This window comes from Salvelinus namaycush, chromosome 35, assembly GCF_016432855.1.
Source record: "Salvelinus namaycush isolate Seneca chromosome 35, SaNama_1.0, whole genome shotgun sequence".
NCBI classification, from domain to species: Eukaryota; Metazoa; Chordata; class Actinopteri; order Salmoniformes; family Salmonidae; genus Salvelinus; species Salvelinus namaycush.
This window is the reverse complement of record NC_052341.1, coordinates 22,571,427-22,598,998: the sequence shown is the minus strand read 5'-3', so window position 1 is coordinate 22,598,998 and position 27,572 is coordinate 22,571,427. Positions and strand designations below refer to the sequence as shown.

Below are 27,572 nucleotides of genomic sequence, written 5' to 3'. Positions count from 1 at the left end.
AGCCAAGTTTCCGTGAAACAGAGAATGTTACAATCTCTGATGTCTCTCTGGAAGGCAACCCTTGCTCGGATTTCGTCTACCTTGTTGTCAAGAGATTGGACGTTGGCTAGTACTCGGGAGCAGTGGGCGATGTGCCCATCTACGGAGCCTGACCAGAAGACCACTCCATCTGCCCCTTCTGCGGCGCCATTGTTTATGTAATTATACATAATATTCTATGGCTTTCTAAAGTACAGTAATTATCAACAAGGACTTTACTGTGCTGTACTTTACAGTACAGCACAGTAAAGTACAGCATAGCACAATACACATCTTGGGTGTTGTCCTTTTGTACTCAAAGCTGATTCATGGTGAGATGCTGGACCTTGAGGACCAAATCTCGGCCACGCCCTCATCCACTAATCTCAGAGGCTTCTGTGAAGAGCCTAAAGGAATGTCTATTGAAGGAATGTGTATTGAAGGAGAAACCAGCTATGCTTTAATTCATAAGCCCAATCACAAGTCAGATGGATTTTAGTTATTTAAATCAGCCATTAAGCTTTTGGAGCCCTCACTGACACCTCTTGTAATACAAAGATCTGCATGATTCTTAAGAAAGCATTGCATTCTGTTTCTCTGCATAGAAGAGTCAACAAGGTAATGTTGAAAACCTTGGAGACCCTTGCATCAGAGGCTGCTGGCCAAGGATGTATCTCAGAGGTCACTCTCCTCTGAGTCTGTCCTATGAGATCTCCCCCTGAGCTGCAGCTGCTCCCTGCAGATTTGTGACAAAAGCCGAGTGACATTAATTTGCCTTAATATCACATACCAATCTCATCACCTCCCTCAAGCCACGCATTCTCAAGGGGCTTTGACCCAAATATAGGCATTTGCTCAGTCTCCGCTTGAGCCAAAGGGAACCTTATAAAAGGAGGAGGAGAAGCAGACATCTACATTTTACGATTGGAGGTGCTATTGATGAGGCCCTCCAAACTCTGTGAAGTATAGTGTACTTGTGCCTTGTGATGACTTCCATTACGTTCCAATGAAAACTTTGCTCAACATTTTTACTGTGATCTTATGATTTGATGAGTGATCTGAGTTCTCTTTTATAGGAACGCACATTACTGAAAGGATCTCATACATGAATTCAATCCTCAGAGGGAGGTAAGTGTCTAAAAGTCAGGAGGATGGGGTCGTGGTAAGGGCTGGAGCGTGATGAGTGGAATGGTATTAAATACATCAAACACACGGTTTCCACGGGTTTGATGCCATTCCATTTGCTCCATTGCAGACATTATTATGAGCTGCTCTCCCCTCAGCAGCCTCTTGTGGTCTAAAAGTCATTCTTATTCTTCAGTTCAATTGACAAATACTTTGAATTTCTTTTCCAACTTCCATCTCTGTCCCCCCAGTCCCCTCCAGGGTGCTTTACAAAGAGGAGTTCAGAGGCTGAGATGGGTGTGTTTTGGGGGAAGCTTCCCCATACCTCCGGAAGTCTGGTAGAGAGAGGATAGAAGCACAGAACAGACCCTTTGATGCCAAGACGGCTGTGTTTGTGTCTGAGCCTAAGGAGCTATATGTCAAAGGCACTCTACTGAGCAAAGAGGGCAGCAAAGCAACCGTTCAGACTGAAGCGGGAGCATTGAGTTACGTCTAATCAAACTAGTACAGTGCCATGTAAAAAAAAAAGATGTAAACAGTCGAGATCGAGTATTTTCCAGAAATGTATCTATTTCTTCTTTTTAAACATAGACTGTAACAGTGAAGGAAGACGAAGTCTTCCCCATGAATCCTCCTAAATTTGATAAGATTGAGGACATGGCCATGATGACCCACCTGATGACCCAATGAGGCCGCTGTGCTGTATAATCTCAAAGAGCGTTACGCAGCATGGAAGATCTACGCGAGTCACATTTGACATGAGTGAAGGTTGGTCTTTGTCTGAAGTTGAGCTTGTTTCCAAAGCTCACCCTTTCCACATTACTCTCCTTAAACATATATTACAATCACTGGTGTGTTTTCAGACTTACTCTGGGCTTTTCTGTGTCACTGTGAACCCCTACAAGTGGTTATCAGTTTACAACCAGGAGCTGGTAGTGGCCTATAGAGGGAAGAAACGTCAGGAAGCTCCACCCCACATCTTCTCCATCTCCGACAATGCCTATCAGTTTATGCTGACTGGTAGGATTCAAGTTCTTCAATGTCATTTATTAGTTTGTCGTCTATTCATATACAGGATGTTCTTATCATGATTGTGATGCTCCTTTTCATTTAGATAGAGAGTGCCAGTCCATCTTGATCACGTAAGTAACGGAACCTGAAAAGCAACAGACTTAAGTTCTTCAACAGGAAGAAACATGGTGTTTTTTATGGATGTACTTTGTGTTTCTCTCTGGAGAATCCGGTGCAGGGAAGACTGTGAACCCCAAGCGTGTCATCCAGTACTTTGCGACCATTGCAGTGTCTGGAAATGGGGACAAGAAGAAAGAGGGTCCAGGCAAAATGCATGCAAGTAGAATTCAACATCTTTATTTTCCTCTCAAGAAACACTGTTCAGACAGCTATACAAAGAACATGCCTTTAGTAGTAATCTAAACAGACAGATCATCTGCTGTACTTTATGATTGAATGAATTCATGTTACTTGATTGGCTGACTGGTTGATCTGTCGTATCTTACCTGTAGGGAACCCTGGAAGACCAGATCATCTCAGGCAACCCTCTGCTGGAGGCTTTTGGAAATGCCAAGACCGTTAGGAACGACAACTCCTCTCGCTTTGTAAATTAGCAATTCTGTCTATGTCATATGGTGTCACTTATTTGTCCTCATTATTAAGTCATCAAGGTCATTACCGTCTTGTTTTATCTCTGTTCAGGGAAAATTCATCAGAATTCACTTTGGAACTACAGGAAAACTGGCTTCCGCTGATTTTGAGACTTGTAAGTTGGGTCACACTATTTGCATAGTCCGGATTTTCCAGGTCATACTATCAACAGACTGTTGATAAGAAACTGCTTACTAAGGTTACGGTTAGGGTTGGGGTTTGGTTTAGAATAAGGGTTAGGGAAATGGTTAAGGTTAGGGTAAGGGTTAAGTTTAGGGTTAGGACACGGGTTAGGGTTCGGGTTCGGGTTAGTAGATAGTTAGTTGAAATGTTACTGATAGTCCATCTGTATATACTCTACAGACTATCCAAGTAAAGTGTTACTGTAAGTTGTATGCCACATTTGGCTCAGAAATATCTATGTTACACGGTGACATTCACATGATACACAGCACAGACATGTTCTCTTTGCTTTGGCAGATCTCCTGGAAAAATCCCGGGTGACATTCCAATTGTCAGCAGAGAGGAGCTACCATATCTTCTACCAGATCATGTCCAACAAGAAGCCTGAGCTCATAGGTACTCTTCTCATCACCACCAACCCTTATGACTTCCCGTTTATCAGCCAAGGGGAAATTGTTGTGGCTAGTATCGATGCCTGTGATGAACTGCTGTCTACTGATGTAAGTAGAGAAACTTGGGCTAAATGCAGTCAAACTCAAATTGCAGAAAATGTGTTGAATTTGTCTCCTAATTCCTGATTTGATCAGGATCCCTTGCAAATGCTCTGTTTCGTTAATTTAAAAAAACACTGTCCACTGATGTGCTTCTAGAGTGCTATTGACATCCTAGGATTCACCTCAGAGGAGAAGATTGGCATCTACAAGCTGACTGGTGCTGTGATGCATTATGGGAGCATGAAGTTCAAGCAGAAGCAGCGAGAGGAGCAGGCAGAACCGGATGGCGATGAGGGTAAAAACCTGGGACGCATGTCACTCCAGAAAGTTGTTCCCTCCCTCCTACCATTGTTCACTCCCCTTCACATATCTGATAGAATTGCTCTAATATGGTGGAAACTTTTAATTGAATTATAAAACAAAATATATACACTACCGTTCAAAAGTTTGGGGTCACTTAGAAATGTCCTTGTTTTTGTAAGAAAAGCACATTTTTTGTCCATTAAAATAACATCAAATTGATCAAAAATACAGTGTAGACATGGTTAATGTTGTAAATGACTATTGTAGCTGGAAACGTCAGATGTTGTATGGAATATCTACATAGGCGTACAGAGGCCCATTATCAGCAACCATCACTCCTGTGTTCCAATGGCACGTTGTGTTTGCTAATACAAGTTGATCATTTTAAAAGGCAATTATGTTAGCACAGCTGAAAACTGTTGTTCTGATTAAAGAAGCAATAAAACTGGCCTTCTTTAGACTAGTGGATTTTGACAAGTGCCAGGACAACCAGGTCAAAGCAGAGACCAAGAAGAACGAGCTGGAGGCCAAATTGGTGACCCTGCTCCAGGAGAAGAATGACCTGCGACTGCAAGTTCAGGCTGTAAGTATAGTTATTGAGTGCCAAAGGATAGGAAACAATGTTCTTACAACATTGAATGACTTGCTCTAGAGATCCAGAGTCATTTTATCACATCAAAAAGCAAGGTTATTAGGATGCAATAGAAAATATCAACAGAATATTATATTTTGTTTGAGACATTTTCTTTCCAGGAAAGTGAAGGTCTGGTGGATGCAGAGGAGAGATGTGAGGGCCTCATCAAGAACAAGATCCAACTGGAGACCAAAGCCAAAGAGCTGGGTGAGAGGCTGGAGGATGAGGAGGAAATCAATGCTGAACTGACTTCCAAGAAGAGGAAGATAGAGGATGAGTGTTCTGAGCTGAAGAAGGACATTGATGATCTGGAACTCACCCTGGCCAAAGTGGAGAAGGAGAAACATGCCACTGAAAACAGGGTGAATGTCTTTCATGAACGGGTCTGTTTTCCAAAAAAGGTAAGATCCTTCATTCACTGACGTGTCTTTTTTCCAAAAACTTCATGTGAAAAATTTGACAGAAGAAATGTCAGGTTTAGATGAGACGATTGGAAAATTATCCAAGGACAAGAAAGCCCTCCAAGAGACCCACCAGCAAGCGTTGGATGACCTCCAGGCAGAGGAAGACAAAGTCAACATTCTGACCAAAGCCAAAGTTAAGCTGGAGCAACCAGTGGACGATGTAAGTCTAATCATTGAGCTTTATTAGCTTTTATTCTGGATAGGTTTCACTATTAAACATACTTCCTACTTCCTTTTACAGCTTGAGAGTTCTCTGGAGCAAGAAAAAAAGATACGGATGGATATTGAGAGGACAAAGAGAAAGCTTGAAGGGGATCTGAAACTGACAAGACTCTGTAATGGATCTGGAGAACGACAAGCAGCAGCTGGATGATCAACTGAAAAAGTGCAATAAACACTTCAGTTATTCATCCATTCATATTCTAGAACATGTGATTTTGATAGAAACTCTGATCATATGGTTTGACTTGGCAGGAAAGACTTTGAGTTCAGCCAGCTTCTCACCAAAATTTGAGGACGAGCAAAGTTCATCAGCTCAATCTCAGAAAAAGATCAAGGAGCTCCAGGTACTCAACGAGAAAATATTGCCTTCAAGATTAAGACCTTTATGTGTTTAAAATGTTTCCTTCAATACTTTATTTCAGGCCTATATTGAGGAGATTGAGGCTGAACGTGCTGCCAGGGCTCAGGTGGAGAAGCAGTGGTCTGATCTCTCCAGGGAACTTGAAGAGATCAGTGAGAGGCTTGAGGAAGCTGGTGGAGCCACCATTGCTCAGATTGAGGTGAACAAGAAGCGAGAGGCCGAGTTTCAGAAACTGAGACGAGACCTGGAGGAGTCAACTCTGCACCATGAGGCTACTTCTGCTTCCCTGCATAAGAAATATGCAGACAGTGGCAGAGCTGGGAGAGCACATTGACAATCTGCAGCGTATCAAGCAGAAGCTGGAGAAAGAAAAGAGTGAACAGAAAATGGAGATTGATGATCTGTTCAGCGACATGGAATCAGTGTCCAAATCCAAGGTAGAAAACAATCTCATTCCATTACAGAAATATGCATTCATACTTTTTTAATTCATGAAAACAGATAACATTGCTTATTATTTTTCTAAGGCAAATTACGAGAAGATGTATCATGCTCTGGAGGACGGGCTGAGCGAATACAAGGCCAAACATGATGAGAACACTTGCCAGCTTACTGATCTCAATACTCAAAGAGCAAGACTTCAAACTGAGAATGGTCGGAAATACATCATGCTGAGTTGGCAATAATCCACCACTTGGACCACAATTAAAGAGCGCCTGTTCTAACAAATGTTCTTATAATACTTTATTTGAAAGGCAAGTTTTCCCGCCGGCTTGACGAGAAAGATACTTTCTCAGATGTCAAGGACCAAGTTGTCATTCACTCAACAAATTGAAGAGCTTAATAGGCAGCTTGAAGAAGAAACCAAAGTTTGTTTTAAAATTCTACTTTGAAGAATGAATTCATATCTAGACCTCTAAAGAGTCTAAAAAGTCAAAGTACACAGCTCTACACATGCTTAAAAATTATAACATCCAAATCATAACCAACTCCCATCTTTTGGTGTAAAGGTGGATACTTAATCTGCTTTAATTTGTTTCTGTAAAGACTAAGAGTGCCTTAGCCCACGCTGTCCAATCATCTCACCATGACTGTGAGATGCTGATGGAGCAGTTTGAAGAGGAGCAGGAGGCCAAGGCAGAGCTGCAGAGGGGAATGTCCAAAGCCAATGTAGAGGTGGCTCAGTGGAGAGCCAAATATGAGACTGATGCCATCCAGCGTACTGATAACCTGGAGGAGGCCAAGTGAGTCAGAAGATACAGGCTTTTTAAATATTGTGCTTTAGAAATGTACTGCTCACCTTCATGAGGCCAAGAAACATTGTGTTTCAACACTAAAAGAAGGACATATCCTCAGGAAGAAGCTTGCCCAGCGACTCCAGGATGCTGAGGTGGCCATTGAGGCTGTGAATGCCAAGTGTTCCTCTCTGGAGAAGACTAAGCAGAGGCTGCAGGGAGAGGTGGTGGACCTCATGGCTGATGTGGAGAGAGCAAATAGTCAAGCAGCTGTCCTGGATAAAAAGCAAAGGAACTATGACAAGGTAATACACTTGTATTGAATTTACATGTAGCGACCTCCATAAAAAAGTTTATCAGTCACCCACCAATTCTGACCCTTAAGTAGTAGACTACACTAAATTAGACTACCAATGTTTTGCCAAAAAGCTCAAATCAAGTCAACCACCTTTAACCAATATCTTTCAAACCCTCCTTAGATTGTGGCTGAATGGAAGCAGAAGTATGAGGAGAGTCAAGCCAAGCTGGAAGGTTCCCAGAAAGAGTCTTGTTCCCTCAGCACTGAACTCTTCAAAATAAAGAACTCCTACGAGGAATGTCTGGAGAACCTGGAGGCCATGGAGAGAGAACAAGAACCTGCAGCGTATGCTAACTGGACAATAGTCTGTGTCTCTGCAGGTTTAAACTTCAGATCTGTAACTAACTATGATACTAATGTTATTCCAGAAGAAATATCTGGGGACACCGTGCGCTTTACCGCATAACATGGTGTCTGACCAGTACGACGCCCTCTCACTCCACGGTAAGCACGGGGAGTTGACTCAGGTATCCTACCCGGCTTTGCCACACTCCGCGTGTGCCCCTCCCCCAAGAAATGTTTGGGTCTGACTCTCGGGCTCCCAACCGCGTCGCCGCGCTGCCTCCTCATACCAGCGCCTCTCTGCCTTCGCTGCCTCCAACTCCGCCTTGGGACGGCGATATTCCCCTGGCTGAGCCCAGGGTCCTTTGCCGTCCAGAATCTCTTCCCAAGTCCAGGAATCCTGGGTCTTTTTCCGCTGCTGTTGCCGCCCTTCTCCACTCCGCTTGGTCCTTTGGTGGTGGGTGTTTCTGTTACGGCTTTCATATTCCTCCTCCTCGGACGAGGAGAGGCGAGAAGGATCGGACCAATACGCGGAGTGGTTAGTGTCCATAATTTATTAGCATCGAACTGAACACTATATGACGCAAGATAACAAATAGAAAATCAAACCGACAAACAGTCCCGTGTGGCACAACGACTACACGGAAGACAAACACCCACAAAACACACGTGAAACCCAGGCTGCCTAAGTATGATTCTCAATCAGGGACAATGATTGACAGCTGTCTCTGATTGAGAATCATACCCGGCCGAACACAAACATCCCAACATAGAAAATCAAACATAGACAAACCCACCCAACTCACGCCCTGACCAACTAAATAAATACAAGAAAAAGGAAAACAGGTCAGGAACGTGACACCTCTTTGGAACACGAAGAATCCAAGATCTTTAGTATCCAGCCGGAGATAACCCAGGTCAAAGGTGAGGTGGACAGGAGGCTGGCGGAGAAAGAGGAGGAGATGGAGCAAATCAAACTAAACAACCAGCATGTCGTTGACACCATCCAGTCGGTCCTAGACTCTGAGACCCTCAGCAGAAATGATGCCCTGAAGATCGAAAAGAAGATGGAGACCGATCTCAACGAGATGGAGGTTCAGCTGAGCCACGCCAACAGGCAGGCTGGTGAGGCCCTGAAACAGCTGAGAAACATCCAGGCAGACCACAAGGTAATGCATTCAAAGCATTTCTACATAATATGAATCTATAATGTCTTACTAATTAACTTTATTATAAAGTTGAGTTTATTTCTCCTCAGGATGCCCAGCTGCACCTGGATGAGGCTCTGCGTAGCCAGGAAGAGCTGAGAGAGCAGGCAGCCATGGTGGAGCGCAGGAGCTCCCTGATGCAGGCCGAAGTGGAGGAGCTGAGGGCTGCCCTGGAGCAGACGGAGAGGAGCCGCAAGATGGCCGAGCAGGAGCTGACTGATGCCTGTGAGAGAGTGGGGCTGCTGCATTCCCAGGTATACTCGCAAATATGTAGCCTTGCCTTGGTTTATATAAATTTCCCATGCCACTATTGTAACATCTAATAACATTATCTATAATGCCATACTTTAACAGAACACCAGTCTTCTCAACACCAAGAAAAATCTGGATGCAGATGTCAGTCAGCTTGCAAGGGGAAGTTGAGGATGCCATCCAGGAGGCCAGGAACGCAGAGGAGAAAGCCAAGAAAGCCATCACTGTGTCATTTAAAGCAAAGATTCACAATATTTTACCTCCATATCATGTCATGTAAAACCAACAGCAATATGATGTGATGAAATGTTCTCCTACACAGGCGGCCATGATGGCTGAGGAACTGAAGAAGGAGCAGGACACCAGCGGTCATGTAGAGAGGATGAAGAAGAACCTGGAGGTTAGTCAAGGACCTGCAGCACCGCCTGGATGAGGCTGAAAACCTGGCCATGAAGGGCAGCAAGAAGCAGCTCCAGAAACTGGAGGCTCAGGTAACCCATCCCCTTTTCACAAGATTATCATAGTATGGGACTCAAATACTCTAGATTAATCTAATGACATACCGGCAGATGGTGCTGTCTCCCAGAGCTGCTAGACTGGAGGCATAGTGAAATCATTGTTTTTTAGCTGCTATAATAGAAGCGTATCCCAGAGGAAGCCTGAAACTATTCATAAAGTGTTGACTACTTGTGATGTGATCCTGGAGCTGGAATTAGAACTGGAGGCTGAGCAGAAAAGAGGAGCTGATGCCATGAAAGGAGTCCGAAAATATGAGCAGGGAGTCAAGGAGCTCACCTACCAGGTAGTAGAGAAATGAGTTCAGAGGAATCTGAATCAATCAGAAGTGATCTAATTTCCTTTACCTCACTGATTGATCTGCTGATCTCTGCTTGCAGACCGAAGAGGACAAGAAGACTGTCCAAATGCTGCAGGACCTGGTGGACAAGCTGCAGTTGAAAGTGAAGGCCTACAAATGTCAGGCTGAGGAAGCTGTAAGCTTAGATCAATGACCTATGACCTAATGAGAAAGTACCTGGATGTTATTGTTAATCCCTGACTTCTTGTATTATGGTCTGGTGGTGTTGTTCCAGGGAGAGCAGGCCAACACCCACCTGACTAAGTGCAGAAAGATGTAGCATGACCTGGAGGAGGCAGAGGAGAGGGCTGACGTCGCAGAGTCCCAGCTCAACAAGATTAGAGCCAAGAGCAGGGATGCCGGGAAGGTACGATACGATACAAAAACATAAGTATTCATATATTTCAGTACTACATTGATTGATGTGTGTATTATTTGCCCAAAAAAAGGAAAATAAAAAACAACATTTGTATTACATATTTTTTATCTTATGTACCAGCCTTAATCTGAGTGAGTAGAAGACCCAGAAGTGGTTAGAAGGCCCAGGATTTGTACCTACTTGGATGCCTACCTGGATGCCTACCTGGATGTCTGGATCTGTTTATGTATAGACTGTAGCACAACCTAGTGGAACTATAGTACAAAATAAATGAAGCAGGTGCATGTATAACTGTTTCTGGGGTTGTTTTAAAGTGTGACACAAAACATTAACATTCACTTTTATCTGTTTTGCATTAACATATCCTCCAGTGATCTAATTTTGGTCCTTATCTTGCCAAACAAGGCAACAGTATAACAAGTGTAATACAATCATCCAAATCATTAGTCCCTTAGCCAAACAGTATGGATTTTGAGGCTCAATTTAGACCCGGCAGGACCGCCATGTGCGTGTAGTTTTAATTTCATTTGAGAGTCTGCGATTTTCAGAGATTAGTAGAGATCCTCAGGAGAATGCATGGTGACATTTTGGGCTTCCCCACGACAGCCAAAATAGACCTCTCCAATGTCAAAGTCCAATACAGAACACACGCACACACAAAGGCCTACGGGCCTAAAGCTTGCATGCTATCTCAGGATTAGCCATGATTAAGGCCCCATAATCAAAAGTCAATCCAGACTGATCAGAAAGGCACAGAGACATTTCCTATCGCTGAGCTAAATCATTAGCTGTGTGATGCCTTCTTTAGTACTTCCTGTTTAGTGCACAGTGATTGACTATCATATTTAGGGTGGCGCATCCCACCTGTGTTTGTCTTATTTTTGTGGTCCAGTTATAAACGCACGCATTCAGTCAAGTCATCATCATAACTTTGGAATTTCAATTGTCTGAAAACCAGATTGGAATTTACACTTGGCATGGAAGTATAATACCCATTCTGCATGTTTTGTATACAGCAGGATTACACTGGAGCTTTAATTCGATTTCCAATAAGGTCCTGGGCTCTTTCTGCCCAAATACAAACAGATTAACAGATGAGTATCTCCATGCTATTGATTTATGTTAGATTGATGTTTTAAACTAGAAATATAAATGATGGAACTATACATTATAGATGGAACATCTATATGCCTGGCAAAATATACAGATGCTGAAATGCCATTTCTTGGACAAATTAAGATCATGCTTAGAATAGGATCACAAATGTATCCTTATCTTTGCGTCATCTTAAATGGATAGCTGTCCCTCCCAAAAAATTTAAGATGCAAACTATTTCAAGGTTTCACATTTCTCCTATTCCATCTATCGGTTTATGTCATGTCTGGCCTCTGAAAACCATTGTCTGGCCACCATGCCACTAGATCCCAGAATAAGCCCCATAATGAGAGATGACAGAGAACTAATCAGGGGGGTGGCTTACTTTTCCATGCCCAAAACAACGGGAAGGATTTGAGGGGCGACCCAAATTATCTCAATAAAAGCCGCTCCAGTGAGTCCCTTTGATTACTGAGGGATCCGTCTGAGGGAGAACTCTGGTGAGTAATATTAAACCCTCTCCTATAGAGGTTTGTGCACTACTGACTGTCTATGCTAAAGCTTTTTATCAGCAAAAGGTTCCATTATGATGTTTTCAAATGTTTTATTTCATTCAAAAATGAATAAAAAAAGAATGGTTCCTATATCTCCTCAGGTGAGTGAAACAAAACAGCAACCTTTTCTCAGTGAGTCTGGATTTGGGTAAGGTTGAAGACGCTTTATTTTACAGTCCTCTCTCAGCTGGTCCTTTTAATTGATTCCTGTCACTGGATGTCTCTCCATCAGAGAAAGTGAATTCTTTGGACTTATTTTGAAACTCTGCTTTCTCTTCACAGTAAAAGCCCAGCCATGAGTACGGACGCAGAGATGGCCATTTTCGGCGAGGCAGCCATATACCTCCGGAAACCGGAGAGAGAGAGGATTGCCGCTCAGAACATCCCATTTGATGCCAAGACAGCCTGCTATGTGACCAACAGCAAAGAGCTGTACCTCAAAGGCAACATCCAGAAGAGAGACGGTGGCAAAGTCACTGTAAAGATTACTGGTGGACAAGTGAGTGTTTGACTCCACAAGTAAATAATATAGACAGTATTACTACACTGAGTATACCAAACATTAGGAACACCTTCCTAATATTGAGTTGCACCCCCCCCTTTTGCCCCCGCAGAACAGCCATAGTTCGTTGCGCATGGACTTTACAAGGTGTTTAAAGCGTTCCACAGGGATGCTTGCCCATTTTGACTCTAATGTTTCTCACAGTTTTGTCAAGTTAGCTGGATGTCCTTTGGGTGTCGGACCATTCTTTATACACACAGGAAACTGTTGAGTGTGGAAAAACCCAGCAGCGTTGCAGTTCTTGACACAAACCGGTGTGCCTGGCACCTACTAACATACCCCAATCAAAGGCACTTACATCTTTTGTCTTGCCCATTCACCCTCTGAATGGTACATATGCACAATCCATGTCTCAACTGTTTCAAGGCTTAAAAATCTTTCTTTAACCTGTCTCCTCCCCTTCATCTACACTGAAGTGGATTTAAGTGTCGTCAATAAGGGATCATATCTTTCACCTGGATTCACCTGGCCAGTCTTTATCATAGAAAGAGCAGGTGTTAATGTTTTGTATAATGTAGTGTACATTGTAATAATAGATAATACAATATGTTAGTAATTAACAGAAGTAGTACTACATGTTAATAACTCTCATGTCTAACTTTCCAAGGGTGTAACAGTGACGGAGGATGATGTGTATCCAATGAATCCTCCTAAATTTGATAAGATTGAGGACATGGCCATGATGACCCACCTCAACGAGGCCACTGTGCTGTATAACCTCAAAGAGCGTTACGCAGTATGGATGATCTACGTGAGTCTAGACTGCTTGACATTACGTACTGTCAGTGGTGGAAAAAGTACTCAATTGTCATACAGTACTTGAGTAAAAGTAAAGATACCTTAATATAAAAATGACTCAAGTGAATGTCACCCAGTAAAATACTATTTGAGTAAAAGTCTAAAAGTATTTGGTTTTAAATATACTTAAGTATCAAAGTAAAAGTATAAATCCTCTCAAATTCCTTATATTAAGCAAACCAGAAAGCACAATTATTATATATATTTTTTTACATTTACAGATAGCCAGGGGCACACTCGAACACTCAGACATAATTTACAAATGAAGCATTTGTGTTTAGTGAGGCCACCAGATCAGGCAGTAGGGATGACCAGGGACGTTCTCTTGATAAGTGCGTGAGTTGGACCATTTTCCTGTCAAAATGTAACAAGTACTTATGGGTGTCAGGGAAAATGTATGGAGTAAAAAGTACATTCTTTTCTTTAGGCATGTAGTGAAGTAAAAGTTGGCTAAAGTAAACGTACACCAAAAAACGACTTAAGTTGTACTATAAAGTATTTTTATTTAAGTACTTTAGACCACTGTAGTATGTACAATTCTTTATCATTCACTCCAATACAATATCAATGAGATGAGCCAAAAGTAATTGGTTACTAAACTGTGTTTCAGACCTACTCTGGGCTGTTCTGTGTTACTGTAAACCCCTATAAGTGGTTACCAGTCTACAACCAGGAGGTGGTAGTGGCCTACAGAGGGAAGAAACGCATGGAAGCCCCGCCTCATATCTTCTCTGTCTCTGACAACGCATATCAGTTCATGCTCACTGGTAAGGTTGATATTTGGCTGCAATGGAAAACCTTATTCAGCAGAATTACCTGATTATGTCAATATATCCCCCTCATTAAACCCTCTCATCAAAATATTTTTATTCACAGACAGAGAGAACCAGTCTGTCCTTATCACGTAAGTTGCATTCTATATTAACAAACCGTCATATTTTTTTACCACTTATCTTACCTATCTTATTCTTTTCCCAACCTTGTTTATTTATCTGAACTCAGTGGAGAATCTGGTGCAGGGAAGACTGTGAACACTAAGCGTGTCATCCAGTACTTTGCGACAATCGCAGTGTCTGGGAAGAAAGAATCTACCAGTGGCAAAATGCAGGTGAGGCCCTGTGATACCAGGCTGGTGCCAGCTGACAAAAACCTAGTTCAAATGTATGTAATAGTCATTTTAACAAGTAAGTATCAGATAAATAGTGGTTTGTGAAGTAAAGTGTAAGCTATTATTCTACAGGGCTCGCTGGAGGATCAAATCATTGCAGCCAACCCCCTGCTAGAGGCCTATGGGAATGCCAAAACTGTGAGGAACGACAACTCCTCGCGATTTGTAAGTTGAGCCTATTACCGTTACCTTTAATATAATTCTTAAAGACATGTTACAGTTCAAACCAGGAATCATAAATGATTATTTTCCAAACAGGGTAAATTCATCAGGATTCATTTTGGAACCACTGGAAAGCTAGCATCAGCTGACATTGAGACATGTGAGTCTATGCTGTATGTTTCTGTGCATGGTCTAGACTAGAGGTTATGGAAGGCATTGACACTCTTGACTCTTTCCCCAGACTTGCTGGAAAAGTCCAGAGTGACATTCCAGCTCGCTGATGAGAGAAGTTATCACATCTTCTATCAAGTAATGACCAACCACAAGCCAGAGCTGATAGGTAAGGATCACATGATTAATGGTATTGCCAATGGTCCATCCTGACATTAATGCTGAGTATTGAATTTTAAATCACTAATGACTATATTCATCTCCACAGAGATGCTGCTCATCACAACCAACCCATATGATTTCCCCATGATCAGTCAGGGGCAGATCACTGTGACCAGCATCGTAGACAAAGATGAACTGGTCGCCACCGATGTAGGTCTTCTTGATTTGACAAATAACTTGGCAAATTATGTTTGCACATTTACCATAATGCGATTAGCATAATACAACATGATGTGGAATCTACTTATAGTATATATATTGTTTCCTACTCTTCTATTAACATTGAATCTACTTATATCTGATTGATTTGGCTACTAGACTGCTATTGATATCTTGGGCTTCACGCTGGATGAAAAGATGGGCATCTTCAAGCTGACAGGTGCTGTGATGCATCATGGGAACATGAAGTTCAAGCAGAAGCCGAGAGAGGAGCAAGCAGAGCCAGACGGCACTGAGGGTAAACATGGGTTTTGGATATGTATACATACTATGAATATACTGTATATATACACCTACTCTGAAAAGTACAACATGTGACTCATCTCAGTGATGGTCCCTTGAGGGTGGTCAACTTGAAGTAATAGAGATGTTATAACTCTTCTGCGGCTCCTGTCATTGTTTTAGTGGCTGACAAAATTGCCTACCTCCTGGGCCTGAATTCTGCAGACCTGCTGAAAGCGCTCTGCTACCCCAGAGTGAAGGTTGGAAATGAATATGTCACCAAGGGACAGACAGTCCAGCAGGTGAAAAATCATATCTATTCAATATTACCAATAAATGCATATCAATCAGTCCATTATGATTATTCCAATTCTGTTGTATTATTGTTGAACTTTTAGGTCCATAATTCAGTTATGGCCCTGGCAAAATCCATCTATGAGAAGATGTTCTTGTGGATGGTTATCCGCATTAACCAGATGTTGGACACCAAGCAGCCAAGGCAGTTTTTCATTGGTGTCCTGGACATCGCTGGGTTTGAGATCTTTGATGTAAGTATTGAATGTCCTCAGCACAGTACTTCATCTAATGATACAGTCTCTGTAACATTGAAATACAGTATGTCAATCAAATACTTTCTACAGTACAACAGTCTGGAGCAGCTGTGTATCAACTTCACCAACGAAAAACTGCAACAGTTTTTCAACCACCACATGTTTGTGCTGGAACAAGAGGAGTACAAGAAAGAGGGAATTGAGTGGGAGTTCATAGACTTTGGAATGGACTTGGCTGCCTGCATTGAGCTCATTGAGAAGGTAAGTGTAATGGGAATATTTAACGTCAGATGAGAAGAATTTACACTACTGTTGTATCTCGTATCAACCTCTTATCAACCTCATTCCACTACAGCCAATGGGCATCTTTTCTATCCTTGAAGAGGAGTGCATGTTCCCCAAGGCTTCAGACACCACCTTCAAGAGCAAGCTGTACGACCAGCATCTGGGAAAGACTGGCTGCTTTCAGAAGCCCAAGCCTGCCAAAGGCAAGGCCGAGGCCCACTTCTCCCTGATGCACTATGCCGGAACTGTAGACTACAACATCTGTGGATGGTTGGACAAGAACAAGGACCCGCTGAACGAGTCTGTGGTCCAGCTGTATCAGAAGTCTGCAGTTAAACTGCTGTCTCTCTTATATGCAAGCTTTACACAAGCCGATGGTATGGGATCTATAACTTTACCTCTACAAACATGGTCTTGTATACACAACATGGTGTTATAGATATTCACACAACTCTTGCTTGTTTCATTGACAGATCTTAGCAAGAAAGGTGCCAAGAAGAAAGGGGGCTCCTTCCAAACAGTGTCTGCCTTGTTTAGGGTAGGGGGATTCATCAAGTAGTGAAAATGATGACTACAAATGAGGTATTGAGACTCAAACGTTCCACTCAAACACGTTACTATCATCCCACAGGAGAACTTGGGCAAGCTGATGACAAACCTCAGATGCACTCATCCTCACTTTGTGCGCTGCTTGATTCCCAACGAGTCAAAGACTCCAGGTAGCACTAAAGCATTGGTTACTGAGTGTATGTACGAGATGGAGTGAGCTCCAAAAGTAATGGGACAGTGAATTTTTTGTTTTGTTTAATTGTAAAATGTATTGTAAAACACTTCTACATGGATGTGGATGCTACCATGATTACGGATAATCCTGAAAGAATTGTGAATAATGATGAGTGAGAAAGTTACAGACGCACAAATATCTTTGCGTGCTAGGAATATGGGACCAAATACTCAACTTTGGACCACTTTAATCCACATAAGTGAATTTGTCCCAATGCTTTTGGTCCCCTAAAATGGGTGGACTATGTAAAACAAAAGTTATAATTTCGAAATGGTTAATCCGATATGGATGAGAATACCATAAAATTAAAGCTAACAGTCAGCACGTTAACCTCATAGTCATTTCAAATTCAAATTGCTGGAGTACAGAGCCAAAACAACAAAAAATGTGTAACTGTCCCAAAACTTTTGGAGCTCACTATGGCAGTTAACAATCATTCTCTTCAGATAAAATGCAGCCAAAATCTTGTACATCTTAGGTCTCATGGAGAATGCCTTGGTGATCCACCAGCTGAGGTGTAATGGTGTGTTAGAAGGTATCAGAATCTGCAGAAAAGGTTTCCCGAGCAGAATCCTGTATGGGGATTTCAAGCAAAGGTATACAATCATTCCCATGGTAGTTCACCAAAAATGCTATGCATTTAAATCCTTTGAAAAAAATACAACATACCTAAAGTATATATCTTTCATGTTTGTAACAGGTACAAAGTATTGAATGCCAGTGTTATCCCCGATGGCCAGTTCATTGACAACAAGAAAGCTTCAGAGAGGCTCTTGGGGTCAATTGATGTGGACCACACTCAGTACAAATTTGGGCACACCAAGGTAAGAGGAGCCCAATTTTGTTCACTATTAACATTGGCAGTCAATCTAAATCCTATTCTACGGCCCAACTATGTATTTTTGTCTCTCAGGTGTTTTTTAAGGCTGGGCTGCTGGGAACTCTGGAGGAGATGAGAGATGAGAAGCTGGCAGCGTTGGTTACAATGACTCAAGCGCTCTGCAGAGGCTTCGTCATGAGGAAGGAGTTCAAAAAGATGATGGAGCGAAGGTAAGACTGTTCAATTGACTCAGTAGGACTGATCTGCTTGACTAATTATCTGTGAAGCTATAATATTTCATTTTTCTGACCATGGGGATGATGTAATAACCACTTATTCCTCACACAGAGAATCTATCTTCATCGTCCAGTACAACATCCGCTCCTTCATGAACGTGAAACACTGGCCATGGATGAAGCTGTACTTCAAGATCAAGCCCCTGCTGAAAAGTGCTGAGACAGAGAAGGAAATGGCCACCATGAGGGAAGAGTTTGCCAAGTGCAAGGAGAACCTGGCCAAGGCTGAAGCCAAGAAGAAGGAACTAGAGGAGAAAATGGTCTCCCTTCTGCAGGAAAATAACGATCTTCAGTTACAAGTAGCTTCGGTATGTTATTCACCAGTTAGGCCCCAAAAAATGTACAACAAAGCTATATTGACATTGTAAAATAAATAAAAGCATGTCAAAATATAAAGGTTATTTTATGTTGAAACCCTCATATTAAACACCAACGGTATTCACTAAGTTGATGGGTTATATTTAGGATAATGTTTTACAGCTTTGTCATTCTATTTTTCATTTTTAAAACATCTTATTTTCTAATTGTATATATTTTACATGTTATGAAAATTAGCTATAATCCTTTAAAGTTTCCAGAATTCTGGTAGATTACTGGTAAATTGTGAAGTTACCGGTAACAAATAAATATAATATTTGATTTAAACATGTTTTGAAAATAATTCTGTAGGAAAGTGAGAACCTTTCAGATGCGGAGGAGAGATGTGAGAGTCTCGTCAAGAACAAGATCCAGCTGGAGGTCAAAGCTAAAGAGCTGAGTGAGAGGCTGGAGGATGAGGAGGAGATAAACGCTGAGCTGACCGCCAGGAAGAGGAAGCTGGAGGACGAGTGTTCTGAGTTAAAGAAGGACATTGATGATCTGGAGCTCACCCTGGTTAAAGTGGAGAAAGAGAAACATGCCACGGAAAACAAGGTTAAAGAAACTTCCCCGGCATAAAGTCTACATTGAAGCTATATATTTTATCAGTATGAGAACTGTTCACTTTTGTGTTTCTGTGTTTGTGTGAACAGGTGAAAAACTTGACTGAAGAAGTGTCAACGCTGGATGAAACCATTGTTAAAGTATCCAAGGAGAAGAAAGCCCTCCAAGAAGCCCACCAGCAAGTCTTATATGATCTCCAGGCAGAGGAAGACAAAGTCAACACTCTGACCAAAGCTAAGGTCAAGCTGGAACAGCAAGTGGACGACGTGAGTTTGACAAGTCCAGTACATCATAGGCCTACTGCCTACTCATGACGTCCTAACCTTGGTATATTCTTAAAATTATTCCATGTGATTTTACAGCTAGAGGGCTCTCTTGAACAAGAGAAGAAACATTCCATGGACCTTGAGAGATCCAGGAAGAAGTTTGAGGGAGATTTACAACATGCCCAGGAATCCATAATGGATCTGGAGAATGAAAAACAGCAAACGGATGAAAAGCAGAAGAAGTAAGATTAAATACTTCTTACATACTGTATACATTCTAGTGGATCAAGTTTTATCCACATTTTAACAACTTTCAATTAATATGTAACTTATAGGAAAGACTTTGAAATTTGTCATCTTGCTGGGAAAATGGAGGATGAGCAAGCCCTTGGTGCCCAGTTGCAGAAGAAACTAAAGGAACATCAGGTATCAAAATGCAACAAATGTTTCAAGCAATGATGTTGATATGTGGTGCAACTGCCAACAATGCATCCAATGTTTTTTTTTAATCAACTGTTCTGTTTTTTCCAGGCCCGTATTGAGGAGCTGGAAGAAGAGATTGAGGCTGAACGTGCTGCCAGGGCTAAGGTGGAGAAACAGAGGTCTGATCTCGCCAGGGAACTTGAGGGGATCAGTGAGAGGCTTGAAGAAGCTGGTGGAGCCACCATTGCTCAGATTGAGATGAACAAGAAGCGAGAGGCCGAGTTTCAGAAACTGAGACGAGACCTGGAGGAGTCAACTCTGCACCATGAGGCTACTTCTGCTGCCCTGCGTAAGAAACATGCAGAAAGTATGGCCGAGATGGGAGAGCACATCGACAACCTGCAGCGAGTCAAACAGAAGCTGGAGAAGGAGAAGGGAGAATACAAAATGGAGATCAGTGACCTGGTCAGCAACATGGAGTCGGTGTCCAAATTGAAGGTAAGTTAACATGATTTATTGCACATTTTCAAACCTATATTTGTGGCTATAAAGAATGTTTTGTTCTGCCAGAGTAACCTGGAGAAAATGTGCCGAAGCCTTGAAGATCAAATCAGCGAGCTAAAGGCCAAAAGCGACGAAAGTCAGCGAAACGTCACTGACATCACTGTCCAAAAAGCAAGATTCCAAACAGAGAGTGGCGAGCTTTCTCGTCAGCTGGAGGAGAGAGAATCGCTGGTATCCCAGCTGACCAGAAGCAAACAGGCTTTGACTTCGAAGGTGGATGAACTGAAGAGGCTGGCTGAAGAGGAGCTTAAGGTACAGAAACACAACTGATTCAAATGTCCGCATCACATCAAACAAACATTAAGACATATACTAAACGTTTCCCTTACTGGGTGTGTTTGCAGGTCAAAAATGCCCTAGCCCATGTCCTCCAATCGTCCCGCCACGACTGTGACCTGCTGAGGGAGCAGTTCGAGGAGGAGCAGGAGGCCAAGGCAGAGCTGCAGCACGGCATATCCAAGGCCAATGGAGAGGTGGCTCAGTGGAGAACCAAATACGAGTCTGATGCCATCCAGAGAACAGAAGAGCTGGAGGAGGCCAAGTATGATTAGTCAGACCTGTAGATATACAGTGTTAGGCTCTCATGCCGACACCAAACATTCAATTGCAAAGATATTCTGATTTACATACAGTGTTTTTTTGAAACTGGTGATGACAATATAGAGACCATTCTATTTCTTAATATATAGCAGCGTTTGCTGAAATCTCTATCTATGGCTCTCTATAACTTTTCATTGATCTATTAGGAAGAAGCTTGCCCTGCGTCTTCAGGATGCTGAAGAGACAATTGAGGCTGTGAACGCTAAGTGTTCCTCTCTGGAGAAGAGCAAGCAGAGGCTGCAGGGAGAGGTGGAGGACCTGATGATTGATCAGGAGAAAAATAATGCCTGGGCCGCTAACCTGGACAAAAGGCAAAAGAACTTTGACAAGGTATTAAATGACTTGGAGAGGACTCAAATCATTTTAAGTTGAGGTCTATTTCTTGGTAACAAACTTTTTGTCTCCTCAGATTTTGGCTGAATGGAAGCAGAAGTATGAGGAGAGTCAGGCTGAGCTGGAAGGTTCCCAGAAAGGGTCTCGTGCTATGGGCACTGAGCTCTTCAAAATGAAGAATTCTTACGAGGAATGTCTGGATCAGCTGGAAGCCATGAAGAGAGAGAACAAGACGCTGCAGCGTATGGCTGAGACTGTGGTTTTGTCATTCTTAGACTTTAAAACGTATCCTATAGGCAAAGGCAACTGATAAAATTATAGACCAAATCTCTGTTTTTCTATTTGATCACCAGAGGAGGTCACAGGCCTGCGTGATCAGCTTGTTGAGACTGTGAAGAGCATCCATGAAGTGGAGAAGGCCAAGAAGATTATAGAGACTGAGAAAGCAGAGATCCAGACAGCTCTTGAGGAAGCAGAGGTACCGTGTTTCAACAATACTGTAGATGAGTAAAGTTGGTGTGGTTCAGTTCAGTTCTGCGCATGAAACCTGGTAGGTTGTACTCTTTATAGTTACATGTACACTTCAATGCAAGTGCTCTTCAATCACCACCCGTATCTCCCTCAGGCCTCTCTGGAGCACGAGGAGTCCAAGATCCTACGTGTGCACCTGGAGCTGGCCCAGGTCAAAGGCGAAGTGGGCAGGAAGCTAGCGGAGAAGGACGAGGAGATGGATAAGCTAAAATGCAACAGTCAGAGGTTGATCGAGTCCATGCAGAGCACTCTGGAAGCTGAGGTCAGGGGCAGGAATGATGCTCTCAGGTTCAAACGCAAAATGGAGGCTGATCTTAACGAGATGGAGGTCCAGCTGAGCCATGTCAACCGGCAGTCTGCTGAGGCCCAGAAACAGCTGAGGAATGTCCAGGGACAACTTAAGGTGAGGGTCACTTTTACTGCAAACAGCCATGTGATGAATTTTGGAGCAGGGTAATGTGTGGCATCATAACAGAGCATGGTAGTAGCACTATCCCCAACTTCGCTGAATTGGTGTTAGAAGTAGGATCCACAACTCTACTTCCTTGCTGCACTTCAGTTGCAGCTTCATAGAACTAATCAAGACATGGTTGTGACTGGTTTGCCAGGATGCCCAGCTGCACCTGGATGAGGCTCTGCGTAGCCAAGAGGACCTGAGGGACCAGGCAGCCATGGTAGAGCGCAGGAGCTCCCTGATGCAGGCCGAAGTGGAGGAGCTGAGGGCTGCCCTGGAGCAGACGGAGAGGAGCCGCAAGATGGCCGAGCAGGAGCTGACTGATGCCTGTGAGAGAGTGGGGCTGCTGCATTCCCAGGTTAGTGTCAGTGGCTTATTTACATCATATTTATAAGGAAATATAATCATGTAAATTACAGTTGAGGCCTGATCTATTCTCATCGGTCAAGTCAGGAAGAACTTCTCAAGTTTAAGAACTTCTGTTTCAGAACATCAACCAGATGAGCACCAAAAAGAAGCTGGATGCTGACCTCACCCAACTCCAGGCTGAGGTTGAGGATGCTGTCCAGGAGGCCAGGAATGCAGAGGAGAAAGCCAAGAAGGCAATCACGGAAGTGAGTGACAACCAGAGGTTTCACTGAGTACACTGTCATAGACATCCCTCTTTCAATCCTGTTTGTCCTTGTTCTCTGTGTGCCAATGCAGGCAGCCATGATGGCTGAGGAGCTGAAGAAGGAGCAGGACACCAGCGCTCACCTGGAGAGGATGAGAAAAAACCTGGAGGTCACAGTCAAGGACCTGCAGGTCCGTCTGGACGAGGCTGAGAACTTGGCCATGAAGGGAGGCAAGAAGCAACTCCAGAAACTGGAGACCAGGGTGAGTCAATAACAGCTATTCTCTTTTGATATGCAAATGCATAGCTCTCAAATGGATGATATCCAGAGGATTAGCCGACTGAGTACAAGCGGTAGGAAAATCTCTAGGCTATAATAACTCTGCATCTGAATTTCAAATTGATTTTTCAAAAGAAGTGCATATTAATTAAACAAATATATTTGAGTGACATTCCAACCTTTGACCCTCTGGGTTGCAGGTGCGAGAGTTGGAGGGAGAACTGGAGGCTGAGCAGAGGATGGGAGTTGATGCCATCAAAGGAGTCAGGAAATATGAGAGGAGAGTCAAGGAACTCTCCTACCAGGTAGAGGATTACCATATTGCATTGATATTACCACTACTACAGTAGTTTAATGATAATGATGGTTATGATGATGACGATGATGTGGGGTAGGTGGATGAAGACAAAATGGTAATAATAATAATATTTTCCAGGCAGAGGAGGACAAGAAGAATGTCTTCAGACTCCAGGACCTGGTGAACAAGCTGCAGCTGAAAGTAAAGGCATACAAACGCCAGGCTGAGGAAGCTGTAAGAAAAATTTCATTTGTGATCTATACCCCAATTCAAAATGTCTGCATATTTATTTGATTATGTTGACCTTGTTGATGCTTAATTTCTCCACAGGAAGAGCAGGCTAACACCCACCTGACTAAGTTCAGGAAAGTGCAACATGAACTGGAGGAGGCATCCGAGAGGGCTGATCTCGCTGAGTCCCAGGTCAACAAGATGAGAGCCAAGAGCAGAGACATGGGCTCAACGGTTTGTTTGAAATGATACCTTTACAGTAAATTTTGTTTAGTAATGCCACAGTATTCATAGGTAGTGAATGATATCAAATCTTTCTTTTCTCCAAACAGAGCAAAGAATAGTGAAGAGAAGATATGACTCAGAAGACTCCTAAAATAAGAGTTTTTAATGACTTATGTACTATGCATGCTTGGCTCACTGTATGTGCTGTATTATTAAACTCACATAATATGGGTTTTGTGTGTAGTAGACCTATGATATAAGCTCCTTTGGAAAGAATAGTCCATTTCTACCTGAAGTATATTGGCGCCGCCTTGTGGTTAACACCCGTTGTATTTTCTAGATTGCGACACTAAGATGATTTTCGACCTAATAAATATGGCTATGCTGTATGTTACAAAGAGCATAGGCTCGCCTACCATGATTGTGAGTTCTGCACTACGTTTAATTGCAAAATAAATTGTGGCACACATTCAAAAAGTATGACTACGTAGCTGCATTCATTGGACGTGCATATCATTGATCGGTGGAGCTCCTTTTCAACAGTTCACGTTATGGCAAAGTCACATTATTTTACACGGTCGCCTTGTCAACCCTTCATAAACAATCGCGTCTTGGAGAAGTGATTCAATTGACAAAGTACATTACATTTCAATAGGCACAGCCTTGGTGAAAGTTGCTAATTGATTACTAATCCCCACAACATAACTCATGTGCAAAAAACGGAAGCGAGTACCGAGTTATCTCATAGAAAAGCGCAATAGGAATTGAAGGAGCACAGACTTGACTGTGGAGTTTGCGAAAGGGAGTTCACACAAACGGAGAAGCGCCCATATACACACGCTCAGAACGCATCTGCGCTGTGTTCAGGATTTTACAGGATTCTTTTGACAAGGGATACCTTTTCATTCACTCAGAAAGTACTTTAACCAGATTCGCAACATGTTGGATTGTTGTCATTGATGCGGTAACTAATCAACATTACAAGTTTGACAAGAAAGAGCCAAGTGAATCTCGAGGAAGGGGATCAGTCTGTGTGAATCTACGCGCGGACCCGACGTTATACCGGAGAAGATAACGATGTCTGGATCTTACTGCAAAAGTTTATACTCCTTCAGCGGGGACCAACATCAGCAGGGTTTGACTTTTGAAGTTGGAGAAATCCTAAAGATAGTTCAGCCATTGCCAGGCGGCTGGTGGGAAGGAGAGCTGGATGGAGTCAGGGGATGGTTCCCAGCAAGTTATGTTCAGGTCTTAGAGGTAAGTCTGAATGTCCACTCTCAGATCAATAAATGGTACAATACCAATGGTGAAACAAATACCAACAAAATAAACACTTTTTTTCTCTCCCTTTGAGTTTGGAGTGAAATGTATACTTAGTATGACCTAATGAAGTAGTAAGAGTTCTTATGATGCTTACTATATTACCCAATGAAATAACGTCATCATAAAGAGTCAATATGTCTTTACACTTAAATAACACACTCAGATATTTTGACATTGTGATAAATACATATGTCCACTCTCATATCCACATAACCCCACATTCACACCCATGGCTGGTATCTAACAGATGTGGAGATTTGTTTCAGAGGCGACTAGGGTTTTAAACAGTTTTCCTATTGGTGTTCATCAGCTTGAGAGCTAGCCTCCCCACCCCTGTCCACTCTTCTGAGGCCTCCACCACACTTCCTCATTCCTGACACATTCCACTGGAATTCTCAGGTCTCCTGCCTGTGTCTGTCTGCATGAGTGCACGGGGCAGTTTACTGGGGGAACACACTGCTCTGTCACAGCAAGGTCACAAGTACGCACAAACACGCGCTTTTGCAGTATGCAGGTGAACACAAGGTTCACAGAAGGGCAGGGAAATCCTTGGCAAAGACTGTCTTGAATCAGGTTTTAGCCAAGAGTGACAAGAAAACACACAGCTAATTACTTGTTTTATCAACAATTGGCAAAAGGAAATGGACACTAGCCCAATGTTCACACTCGCGGACACAGTAAATCACTGGATCAGAAATGAGATGGGCAGATGGGAGTAGATCTGTAGGATGTGGGCTGGCCGGCTGGCCGAGGCAGCTGGTCCTCAACACACCTCAATCGGTCATTCAAAATACCAGGTTGATGTAGTTGTGTAGCGCTTGAAGGGGAACTGCCAAATCACCAGTGACCCTGTAGTTCCAGAGCATGTGAACATCCACCTTTTATCATAAAGGGTCAGATCTCTTGATAGAGGTTGTACATGTACATACAGGGAGGTCTGGAATCTGGTACTTGGTACAGTAGTGTACATCTCTATTTTTACAGATAAGGAGAAGTGGGAAGCAGCTCTGACACGACCTGATACTGGGTGTGCAACAGGTGGAGGCTGCATTGAAGGAAATTACTTGAATAGTTAGTTTCATTGGCTCAGGTTTAGGATGTGTGTTGCACCATCAACATTTCATTTGAAACACTGATGTAGAAGTGTGTAGAAACAGGAAGTTCTTCCGAATGAGTTACCAAATGATTGCTACTAATGCTGACTTGGCTCTTGCATATAGATCTGAATGGAAGAACCACAATAGAAACTTCCTTATTTTAGTCGACCAATCAAACTAGCCAGGCATTTTTCTACATGAATTCATACAAGAGGAAAACGCACCTAGAAACAGTCATATCATCAATTCAGACCAAGGTGTTTTCAACGACAGAATCGGGGGAATGTGTGTTTTCACCGCTGGCGTAGTTTACAGTGCGGTGCTTTGATCTCTCTGAGACACGCTCCATTGTCATCTTCGGCAGACGAGGCTTTGTTCTCCAAACAGTCTATTCTTCTTTTTTCTTCTTCTTCAAACTTTGATGAATCATTCAACAGAAAACCTGTCATCAGGCCTGTGCTCGCCTTGACAGACCCTCAGATCCACACAGTCCCCAGGAACCTCCTTGTATAGATAGATACTGCCTTCATTTGAACAAACAAATACAACACAGAAGGCATTCAGTTCATATTTTATGATGAGATGTTCATAACTTTATTTTTTTTTTAACTTTAACTTGTAGACTTTATTTTTGTGTTATTCTTATGGAAGCTGGAGAATGTGTAATATAATTGGGCCCTGCCGGCTACTTTCAGATGTGAGTACATTAAAGGGGATGGTGATAATAAGCTATACATTTGCTGTTACTATAGCAGTGATCACTGGGTGAGGGATGACAGCTGTGTTTGATTGAGGAACTGTTTCCTGTCCTTTTGTGTATTTTCCAAGCTCACTGATTGACTAAGAGACAGAGGTAATGTCATTTTATGATGTTATGAGATGTTTAGGACAGGGTGGTTAAAGAGGGGTTCCACCCCTAACATCAGTAAAGTGCTGAAATTGGTATTTTTCTATATCAGTATGAGTCTACCCGTTGTCTATATGGTTTTATATACAGTTGAAGTCGGAAGTTTACATACACCTTAGCCAAATACATTTAAACTCAGTTTTTCACAATTCCTGACATTCAAACCGAGTAAAAATTACCTGTCTTAGGTCAGTTAGGATCACCACTTTATTTTAAGAATGTGAAATGTCAGAATAATAGTAGAGAATTATATATTTCAGCTTTAATTTCTTTCATCACATTCCTAGTGGGTCAGAAGTTTACATACACTCAATTAGTATTTGGTAGCATTGCCTTTAAAATGTTGAATTTGGGTCAAACGTTTTGGGTAGCCTTCCACAAGCTTCCCACAATAAGTTGGGTGAATTTTGGCCCATTCCTCCTGATAGAACTGGTGTAACTGAGTCAGGTTTGTAGGCCTCCTTGCTCTCACACGCTTTTTCAGTTCTGCCCACACATTTTCTATAGGATTGAGGTCAGGGCTTTGTGATTGCCACTCCAATACCTTGACTTTGGTGTCCT

At 42.6% G+C, this 27,572-nt stretch overlaps 2 protein-coding genes and 1 pseudogene across 2 annotated transcripts in view; all 3 read left to right on the top strand.

Moving 5' to 3' along the window:
- Positions 1-1,197: 1,197 nt before the first annotated feature.
- On the top strand, positions 1,198-10,048 carry LOC120029642 (annotated as a pseudogene).
- A 1,932-nt stretch (positions 10,049-11,980) lies between these two features.
- Positions 11,981-23,803, top strand: LOC120029641 (myosin heavy chain, fast skeletal muscle-like). Its single transcript, XM_038974928.1, has 38 exons — positions 11,981-12,184; positions 12,855-12,998; positions 13,656-13,812; positions 13,922-13,949; positions 14,048-14,153; positions 14,286-14,378; positions 14,472-14,535; positions 14,617-14,715; positions 14,815-14,918; positions 15,087-15,225; positions 15,393-15,511; positions 15,608-15,757; positions 15,851-16,021; positions 16,116-16,422; positions 16,519-16,583; positions 16,677-16,764; positions 17,308-17,425; positions 17,530-17,653; positions 17,743-17,879; positions 17,998-18,253; positions 18,615-18,857; positions 18,956-19,132; positions 19,229-19,374; positions 19,468-19,558; positions 19,664-20,053; positions 20,126-20,371; positions 20,464-20,660; positions 20,866-21,049; positions 21,129-21,294; positions 21,406-21,530; positions 21,678-21,986; positions 22,192-22,395; positions 22,526-22,651; positions 22,743-22,913; positions 23,131-23,235; positions 23,367-23,462; positions 23,559-23,693; positions 23,792-23,803. Exons 1-38 carry the CDS (start codon positions 11,981-11,983, stop codon positions 23,801-23,803), a joined length of 5,796 nt encoding a protein of 1,931 aa, XP_038830856.1.
- A 958-nt stretch (positions 23,804-24,761) lies between these two features.
- gas7b (growth arrest-specific 7b) overlaps positions 24,762-27,572 on the top strand; it is a 53,953-nt gene continuing 51,142 nt past the window's right edge. Inside the window, exon 1 of the mRNA XM_038975001.1 lies at positions 24,762-24,941. Coding sequence (XP_038830929.1) covers positions 24,762-24,941 — 180 coding nt within the window. The remainder of the gene's footprint in view (positions 24,942-27,572) is intronic.

What these genes read in the sequence shown, in the direction of transcription:
- LOC120029641 (XM_038974928.1), top strand. Translation starts at nt 11,981, where the DNA reads ATGAGTACGGACGCAGAGATGGCCATTTTCGGCGAGGCAGCCATATAC. An exon ending in TTCAGTTACAAGTAGCTTCG is followed by an intron (nt 18,254 to 18,614) that starts GTATGTTATTCA and finishes ATAATTCTGTAG; the next exon opens with GAAAGTGAGAACCTTTCAGA. An exon ending in CCAAGAAGGCAATCACGGAA is followed by an intron (nt 22,652 to 22,742) that starts GTGAGTGACAAC and finishes GTGCCAATGCAG; the next exon opens with GCAGCCATGATGGCTGAGGA.